General features: G+C 36.3%; 1 protein-coding gene across 1 annotated transcript; it reads left to right on the plus strand.

Moving 5' to 3' along the window:
* Window positions 1-3,292: 3,292 nt before the first annotated feature.
* On the plus strand, window positions 3,293-9,629 carry LOC139899978 (uncharacterized). Its single transcript, XM_071882798.1, has 6 exons — window positions 3,293-3,301; window positions 5,837-7,174; window positions 7,250-7,604; window positions 7,920-8,389; window positions 9,049-9,222; window positions 9,591-9,629. The coding sequence occupies exons 1-6, from the start codon at window positions 3,293-3,295 to the stop codon at window positions 9,627-9,629; spliced, it is 2,385 nt and encodes a 794-aa protein (XP_071738899.1).
* Window positions 9,630-10,556: the final 927 nt, after the last annotated feature.

Raw genomic sequence — 10,556 nt, forward strand, 5'->3', positions numbered from 1 at the left:
TTTTTTTATCAGGTCATCATTAGGTTTTACTTCATCTTCCCAACACTTAGGCTTTTTATTATTGTTAAGCACTACCGTTGGAGTTGGTAAAACAATATGGTTCTTACCAATCGTTTTTGTTGGTTCAACGGTTTTGGTTGGTGGAGATTTAGACTTTCGACTCACAAAGGTGATCGATTTTTCATAATTACTAAATGTCATTCTACCCTCTCTTACATCAAATAACGCCCCGGTGGACGCTAAGAATGGTCGACCTAAAATTAGAGGAATGTTTGAGTCCTCTTCTATGTCAATGACAATGAATTCGACTAGAAAGGTTAAATTACCCACTTGAACGGGTAGGTTGTCAGCAATTCCAACTGGGTGCCTAATGGTTTGATCAAAGAGTCAGACAATCATCTCTGTTGGACTTAACTCACCTACTCCTAATCTCTTATATAATGAAAGAGGCATAACACTCACACTCGCATCTAAATCTGCTAGTGCATCATACATGACACAATCACTAAGTAGACAAGGAACAATAAATTCACCCGGATCACCCAACCTGGGTGGAGGTTTTGGTGGAACTATCTTCACCGGGTTTATCTTTACGGTTTTTGTTTCTTGTACTTTCTTATTCTTCTTCTTCTTTCCAGAGGTATCACATACTTTATTACCTATTACTTTCTCATACTCAACTCCTTTTCTTGGAAACGAGATGGGTGGTCTGTATGGTGCCACCACTGGCTTTACAAACTCGGGTGGTGGTGGTGTTGTAACTTCTTCATTGTTACTCACATCAAAAACCTACCCATCTTCTGATGCTGGTTTTTCAGAATTCGTTGAAACCATATTAACGTTCTCATTCCGAGGATTTACTTCAGTATTACTCGGTAGCTTTCCTTGTTCCCTCTCACTCATCATGCTAGCAAGAGTACCCACGTGTTTTTCTAGATTCAAAATGGAAGCTTGTTTAGTTCTTAATGACTGATCAAATCTCTCATTTGTTTGGGTTTGCGATGTAATAAATTGTGTTTGAGATTCCATTAGCTTTGCCATCATTTCTTCTAGATTTGACTTTTTCTCTTCGATTTGTTGTGGTGGTTTATACAAGCTAGGTTTTTGTTGATTGAAAGTGTTCTTTTGAGTTGGTTGGTTATTCGGACCTTGTTGGTTATACAAGTTATTGTTGGGTCCATTTGGATTGTAAAGAATGTTTTTATTTCGATTGAAGTTTGGCCTAGTCGGTTGATAATTATTTTGATAATTATTTCCCGGCCTTTGGTTCATGTAGGAAACATTCTCTCATTGTTCCATTGGTTGCTCAATGTGACAATCTTTCGTTAAGTGTGATCCACCGCATTGCTCACAACTGATTCGTATTGCATGAATATCTTTAGTCATCTTTTCCATTCGTCTCTCGAAAGCATCTATTTTTGCGGAAACGGAATCAAAGTCATGGCTAGAATTGACTCTAGCCGCTTTAGATGAACGAAAGATATTTTTTTTCCTAATGCCACTCATGTGAGTGGGAGGTTGTGTTTTCAATAATTTTGTGAGCTTCGGTTGCGGTTTTCTTCATAATGGAACCACCAGCTGCTGTGTTGATGTCTTTTCGTGTAGCAACGTCGACACCTTGATAGAATATTTGTACTATTTGATAAGTGTCTAAACCGTGCTGAGGACATCCTCTCAACAACTTTCCGAATCTTGTCAATGCGTCATATAATGTTTCATTTGGCTTTTGTGTGAATGTAACAATTTCTCCTTGAAGTCTCACGGCTTTGGATGCCGGAAAGAATCTTTTAAGAAAATTTTCAACTAAAACATCTCATGTGTCAATCGCCCCTTCAGGTAATGATTCTAACCAATCTTTGGCTTCTCCCTTTAAAGTCCAGGGAAATAACATGAGATAGATCTGTTCATCCTCAACTTCTCTGATTTTGAATAGAGTACAGATCCTATTAAAAGTTCGAAGATGTTCGTTTGGATCTTCTTTTGGCGTACCACTATATTGGCATTGATTAGTTACCATGTGTAGGATTTGTCCTTTGATTTCATAATCTGGCGCATTAATGTCTGGCTTAATAATGGCGTGACCTTGGCCCATGCGTGTGGCTCTCATTCGGTCTTCCATACTTAGAGGTTCCGTTACTTCCATAATTGAATTTGTTGAATACGAATCACTAAAGGATTCTGATTTAACGGTTTGTGGTTCAGGAGGAATGATTAGTGGTTCATGATCTCTGAATTGTCCTTGAATATCCCCCGGGTTCTCAATTGTGAGGTCGGGTTCAAAAAATGGATTATCGGAAATTTGAATAGGAGTAATTGGTCGACTTGATGATGATTCTAAAGAAAAATCAACGGCGATAATATTGGCTAGATGTCTTGATCGAGTTACAGGTGGTGAACTTGTGAAAGGTGGTGAACGTTTTGCTCGGTGCATTCACTGAATATCCTATTAGTTATAAAAAATAATAAAAAAATTATATAAGTTATCAAATTAATAGACTTTTCTGATTTTACCCACGTTTCGAATAGCCAATAGATGCAGCAGGTAGCCAGGACCCTTTAAATCGGAAGCCCACAACTCGTCACTAACAAATCCAACTATTACTACGAACAAGAAAATTTTGGATGTCTATCAATTTAACCGCTTAAAATAATTTTTTCGTCAAAATTTGAAGATAAAATCTATGTCCTAAAAACTAGAGCGTCGAGAAATAAGAGAAAGAAAAAGATTACATCGAAAAACATCGAAAAATAAAAAGTCGAAAAACAAACGTCGAAAAACAAAAATAAGAAATTAGAGCGTCGGAACTTAAAAGTCTAAAAACTAAATATTAAAAGTTGCGTCTAAAGGAATTAAAGCTTAAAAGAAGTCTATATCCAAAACGGCAATAACTTAATAGGCACTAAAATTTTAAAATGGCGTCGCATAATTTTAAAGCACCTAAATCTTAGTCTATAGAAAAAGCACTTAAGGGATTTTACGGTAAAGCCTAAAAATCTCGAAATATAAAAATTCTACGACAAAAACTAACTTAAAACTAATTACGAACGATAAATATACAAATTACGATTAAAAATAATTATAACTAAAATGATAAAAATACAAATTTTATAAAAATATTATTTTTATATTATTATTTTATAAAAGTATTAATCTATATAATCAATAAAACTAATTAGAACTTAAAAATAAAATTTAATTAAAAACTAAAACTAAATATTAAATAAATAAACCCTAATTTCTAATTAATTAATTATAATTATTATTAAAAATCAAACCCTAATTGCGTAATCAATGTCTGAGGTTGTGTCAGTCCAGACAGATCATCCGACCGCATGATTTTTGGTCTACTGGGCCATGCGATCTTCCTGAATCGATCCAGGTTTTTAACAGGCTCCGGCCCAATTTAAATTTTTTTTTCTGTTTTAAATTACAAAATATTTATAGAATATTTATATAAAATATAATAAACTTATATTTTAAAATCATAAAAATAAAAGTACTTTTTAATTTTATAAATAAAGTTCTTAAATATATATATATATATATATATATATATATATAAATTTTTTTTATATTAATTTTTTTTTATTTTTTTAACACTTAAACAAAATATTTTTACGAAATAAGAAATAATATATTTGTACAAAAATATAGCGTTTTTCACCGAGTCCTCGGCAGCGGTGCCAAAAACTTGATGTGTGCGAGGTATAGTACGAAATAGTATTATTTTTAATATGAAATACGATGTAATATTATATGAGTTTTATTTATTTATATAGATGGGATATACCTAAACCTTGCTACAATACTTATAGGCAGTGTACCTAATCGTAGAGTAGTGTAGTTTTTAGTAAGTTCGGTTCGTTTCACAGGGAGCTAGCTGAGTTTAACGCTATATTTTTATTAACTATATTTGTGTATATATATATATATATATATATATATAAGTAGTATTATTATTATTATAAAAGGAGGTTTTTACCGTTTAATGACCGGTTTGTCGATTTTATATTTTAAGCGTAAAGATAAATGATGATAATATAAATGACAGAATTTAAATTGTGATAAATTAAATTGCAGTAATTAAAATGACAGTAAATAAAGGTACGATGAAATATGAAATAAAAGTATTATGCTTATTTAAACTTCCGTAATCATGATGTTTGACGTTTTAATTTTAATTAATTGTTACCCGGGTTAATTGTCCTTTGTCCTAGTTTATTTGATACCTATCTGGTTTTTGTGCATAATAGTCCATCGGTCATAATTATAAAATGCTCGTCAAATTAACCTTATTCCCGAAGTTAAATATTCCAACTAATTAGGGATTCGAACTGTAACAAGGTTTTAATACTTTGTTAATAATTACACCGGGTTATCGACTGCGTGTAATCTAAGGTTTTAATACTTTGTTAACAATTACACCAATTATCCTTGTATGTAATCCACCCCTGTTTTAATGAGATATGAATATTAATTTACCCACTTGATCAGAATGAATAATTAATTACCCAACCCGAATAATTAATTAAATGATCGTAAAAGATGTCGTATAAACGTCACTAAATAGAACATACATAATCATTTTAATAATTATTAGATTAACTAATTTGAAGATAGGTTCGACAGATTCTAATGAGTTGTCATTCGATTAGACAATACCCCCTATCTATTGATAGTCAATAGTCCAATGTCCACAAGTGTCGGTCTTTTGTTCAAACCTTAATTATGGTACAAAATCTAATAACCCCGTCTTAATATTTAGTCTAACATCACGATTAATCCAGCTCAAATAAGTATAATAATAACTTAGTTACAAGACATTAATTTAAAAAGGAAGAACATAGCTTACAGTGATTATTTATCGCGTAGCGTCACACGGGCAGAGTTCCGACTTAAAACCCGTAAAACATTCTTACAATAACCTTATTATTATTATTAAAATTATAATTATAATTATAAATATATATAATGTAAAGAGAAAGAAAGAAGAAAAGGTGTGTATAACTCGTCCGAAAATTGCTCAATTTATAGACTTGGCCAGCTACAGCATCCCATGCGATCAGGGATTTTGTGCCTTCTGCCCATGCGATCGCATGGCCTCCTGATCCAGCTCATATACTTGCCAAAAACGTGGGCGGCTCTTAATATTAAAGAGATCTAGACCAAGCTACAGCTACCAATTTTTTCCTATTCGTTTTCCGAACACACCCGTACTAGTTTTATCGCCGATGGTCTATTAACGCGCCGCCACGCGCTAAAACCCATCTCGACGGTTTTGTGTTTTTCGGCACAATTTTCAGGGATTTTTCGACCAATTTCCGACCTTGGGGTGCGTTAACATTGCCACGCTTCCTTTTGAAGTTTTGTTTTCGATTCAGCAACTGCCGGGCAACTCCGACCACCGCATCGTGACCGAACCCGACTGTGTTTGCGTTTCTGTCCATTTTTATTTTCCTTTTATGATTATATTATATATTATATTGCTCTATTATACGTTTAGTTTAATTAGTAATTTTACTATCTCTTTTAGGATTGTTTATTGAATTGGTATTATTGGATTTCTGCTTCTGCCTCTTTTTTCGTGTTCTGCTTATTAAATTAGGATTGATTTTTGTTTTGGTAGGTATCGATCTAGGTGTATATTACTGATTCTGCTTTTGTTAGCACTAAGATTTTATTGCTTCTACTTAGATACTTTGTATTATCCCTACTAGTGTTCTAATTTTTGTTTTTTTTATTATTCTTATTAATATTATTAATATTATTATTAATTATTATTATTATTATTTTGTCTTTTTTCGTATTCCTTTTTTTATCGTTCTCGTTTCATAGGATAAGATAGACTCTAGATGTTCTCATGGTTACTTGAGGTCATGTCCTTCTAGCTCTAGGGCGGGTAGCTTTTTTGGGCCTAGTAGTGGCAATAGGTTAGCAAAGCCGGTTAGGATTAGAGCAGGTAGTTGGAATGTGGGAACTTTGACCGGCAAATGGTATGAACTAGTGGAGACTTTACGTAAACGTAAAGTGGACATTTTGTGTGTCCAGGAGACTAGATGGAAGGGTCGAGGGGCGGCTAAGATCAAGGATTACAAGTTGTGGTTCTCGGGATCGAGAGTAGCTAGAAACGGTGTTGGAATCATGATTGGCCCACCCTATAACGTGAATGTCGTGGATGTGAGTAGACGGAGTGATAGGATTATGTCGGTTAGGTTAGTAATCCAGGAGGTGACCTACACTGTCATTAGCGCTTACGCACCTCATGCGGGCCTTGGAGCAGCTGAAAAGAGACTCTTCTGGGAATCCTTAGACGAGGTTGTGAGGACGTGCCCTTCGGACCATCATTTACTCATTGGGGGAGATTTAAATGGTCATATAGGAACAGATGTCGAGGGTTATTCTGGTGCCCATGGGGGTTTTGGGTACGGAGTAAGAAATGAGGAAGGGCTCTCTATTCTCGATTTTGATATTGGTCACGATTTGGCTGTGGTGAATTCGTTTTTCAAGAAGACGGGTGCTCAGTTAGCAACATTCCATAGCGGGGGTCATAGTACCCAGATTGACTATTTGTTACTTCGCAAAGGAGATCTTAGGACATGTGGGGACTGTAAGGTCCTGACTGACTGGACATGCTCCTCCCAGCACAGATTGTTGGTCATGGATTTGGCTCTTCGGAGACGTGCCACCAGGAGGGTTAGGCCCGCCCAACCTAAAATCCTATGGAAGAAGTTGAACGGAGAGAAGGCAGAGACTTTTAAAACTTTGGTTGTAGAAAGAATTAATGCAGAAGTGGAAATGGTATCTCACGATGAAGCGGACCAGATGTGGAATTGTCTAGCGTCCACCATTAGAGAAGTAGCCAAGGAAACCTTAGGTGTGGCAATAGGAACATCGAGGGGACATAAGGCTGATAGAGAATCATGGTGGTATAGTCATGAGGTTCAAAACAAAGTCGCGCTTAAGCAACTAAGGTTCAGGGAGCTCATCACTTGCCAGGTTATCACTTGCCAGGTTGGGACTCCGACGGATAGAACTAGGGTTGAAGAAAGATATAAAGAAGCCAAAAAAGAAGCTAAGAAGGCTGTAGCCCGTGCAAAAGAAAAGTCATATGAAGATCTGTATAGGAAGCTGGATTCCAAAGAGGGAGCAAATGATATCTACAGGATAGCCAAGGCACGGGAGTGAAGGCGCAGGGATCTTGATAACATTAAGTTTATCAAAAATGAAGTTGGTCAAACTTTAGTAAAGGAAGATGAAATTAGGAAAAGATGGGAAGGGTATTTCGCATCTCTTTTCGTCGGGGGCAGACCCGAGCGTCACGGAGATCTGCAAGACGGTGATATTGAACAATTTCAGAACATCATGGATTGTGAGAGGATCAATCAAGATGAAGTAAGATCGGCACTACGTAAGATGGGGAGAAATAAAGCTGTGGGACCGGACCAGATCCCCATTGAGGCGTGGCGGTGCCTTAGCGATGATGGTGTTAGGTGGTTGACTTGCCTTTTCAACAAGATGTTTCGAAGCTCTAAAATGCCTATGGAATGGAGACTGAGTGAGACTATTCCCATCTATAAGAACAAGGGTGATGCTCAAGTTTGCGGTAACTATAGAGGCATAAAATTACTTTGCCATACTATGAAACTTTGGGAGAGAGTGATTGAGACTAGACTTAGACGCGAAACGAACGTGTCGGAGAACCAATTTGGTTTCATGCCAGGGCGCTCTTCGATAGAGGCAATTCATATTATTAGGAACCTTATGGAGAGGTATAGAGAAAAGCAAAAGAACTTAGAGATGGTTTTCTTAGACCTGGAAAAGGCTTACGATTGCGTTCCACGAAACTTAATTTGGAAGAACCTATATGGTAGAAGTATCTTGAGAAGATATATTAGTGCTATCAGGGATATGTACGAAGGGGCGAAGTCATGTGTTAGAACGCCGGTGGGGAGTACTGAAGTTTTTCCTATAGAAGTAGGCCTGCATCAGGGATCAGCCCTTAGCCCTTTTCTTTTTGCTTTAATCCTTGACAAGCTTTCTCGAGGGATACAAGAGTGTATCCCTTGGTGCTTGATTTTTGCCGATGATATTGTCCTTGTGTCTGAATCTAAGGTGGAGCTTAACAGAAGACTGGAGCAATGGAGGGTGGCCTTAGAAAGTAATGGTCTACAAATTAGTAGACAAAAGATGGAATATCTTAGAGGTAATTTCGATGGGAACGACGATGAACAAGATGATGGAGTGAACATCTGCATTGGAGACCAAATCTTGCGTCCACAAACCTCGTTTAGATACCTAGGCTCGATGCTCCACAAATCAGGTAGGATAGATGAAGACGTGTCGCACCGTATAAAAGTAGGGTGGGTGAAGTGGAGAGCAGCGACTGGAGTCTTATGCGACAAGAAGATCCCTCTAAAGCTGAAAGGGAAATTCTTCAAGGTGGCAATTAGACCTGCCATGTTATACGGATCAGAGTGTTGGCCAATGATGAAGGCGCAAGAGAGAAGGATGGAGGTGGCAGAGATGAGGATGCTTAGGTGGACATGCGGTAAAACCATGTTGGATAGGATTCCAAATAGTGTTTTTAGGGAGAACCTGAAAGTTGGAAACATCATCGACAAGCAAAGAGAAGAACGGCTCCGATGGTTTGGACATGTAAGGAGGCGCCCTCTTACCGCTCCTGTTAGGAGAGTCGAGGCACTCACGGTTGACGGTGTAAGGAGAAGGGGTAGACCTACTCGTAGGTGGGAGGATAAAATAAATCTCGACTTGAAGGAGCTTTTATTGACCGAGGACATGACCTCTGATAGGAATGCGTGGAGGACTAGAATTAGAATTAACGAGTAGGTTTGGTATGTTGGTGTGTTCGTGGGTCTGTGTGTTTGGGTTTTTGTGTCTTCTTTTATTGTGTTGTTCTTGTGTTTGTCTTTGTTTGTTTGTTTCGTCTTGTAGCGTATTTTTCTGCGCTTTGTTTATTACCCGACCCTCTTCTTTTTACTGGGTAGGTTTTTGTCTGCTTGTGTGTGTTTGTTTGTTTACTTGTTTAGGGATTAGGTTGTGGTTGCGGGTATGTTTTGTTTGTATGTTTATTTGTTTGCTTTTTGTTTGTTGCATTTGGTGTTTATGCGGGCTTGTATCTTTTGTTTCTGTATGTTTGTTTGTATGCGTATGTGGGTCTGTTATTATGTATGTTTGTATGTTTGCTCGCGGGTACGTTTCAGGTTTTCATGTTTTTTGATTGGTTACGTACGGTTTCTTGTATGTATGCATGTATGTATGTATGTATGTATGTATGTATGTATGTATGTATGTATGTATGTATGCATGTATGTATGTATGTATGTATGTATGTATGTATGTGTGTATGTGTGTGTGTGTTTGTGTATGTATGTATGTATGTATGTATGTATGTATGTATGTATGTATGTATGTATGTATGTATGTATGTGTGTTTGTGTGTTTGCGTGTCTGTATGTTTGTGTGTATGTATGTATGTGTGTGTGTGTGTGTATGCATGCATGCATGCATGTTTGTTTGTTTGTTGGTCTGTGTTTCTAGGTTTGTATTATGTTTTTGTTTTTAGTTGTAGCATCTCTCGTTTTGTCCTGAGCTTCGCCCTACTGTCTAAGGTACGTCTTCTTTTTCCCTTATATATATATATATATATATATATATATATATATATATATATATATATATATATATATATATATATATATATATATATATATATACTCCTACTTTTTCCTTTTTTTTTCCTTCCATAAACGGTTCTGTTAAGCGAGGCTTAGCAAGCGTCGATTTATTGGCGACTTGACTGCCGCTTAGAGCCTAAATTGAACTCCAGGCACGATGTAAAACCCATGAAAATTTTATTCTACCATTTTCATGGCGTCACTGTTTATTTTATTTATTTTTTATTTTCCTATTTATTATTACTTTTTTATATATTTATCTATTTATTTCAATTTTTTATTTTTTTATTTTATTTATTATTGCTTTTTCTCATTCTTCATGGCCGGAGGTCCCCTTGAAAGCAATCTCTTTACCCGTCGAATAGAGAGAGGGAGGACTTTCTCCGCTCTTGTGAGTGTTTAACTCGGGGTGGAGAAATGATTTCTCTTTATTCTAGGATACAGGAATGATTGTCTACATCCAACCTCCCCCATACCCCACGCATATGGGATTGGGTATTGTTGTTGTTGTTGTATAATATATATAATTTTATATAATTATATATATATATTATATTATATTCTTGTGCATAGTTGACTCGTAATTTTAGCTCCGTTGACTCGTACGTTTCTTCTCGGTTTATGTCCCGGTTCCGGATTTTCGAACGCCCTTTCGGATGCTGAGATATTTTGTACCTTGCGTTCCGCGGCTCGTACTCTTGTAATTTTTAGACGTTTCTCATCAATAATTTGAACCACTTGAATTATATCTTATACATTTTAGCTTTTTGGTCATTTGCGTCTTCAAATCATCGTTTTCTTCTTTTGTCTTCGCACTTATTTATTTAAACGAATATTACATAAAAATAGAACAATTACAA

The sequence above is a fragment of the Rutidosis leptorrhynchoides genome, chromosome 3, assembly GCF_046630445.1.
Source record: "Rutidosis leptorrhynchoides isolate AG116_Rl617_1_P2 chromosome 3, CSIRO_AGI_Rlap_v1, whole genome shotgun sequence".
NCBI classification, from domain to species: domain Eukaryota; kingdom Viridiplantae; phylum Streptophyta; class Magnoliopsida; order Asterales; family Asteraceae; genus Rutidosis; species Rutidosis leptorrhynchoides.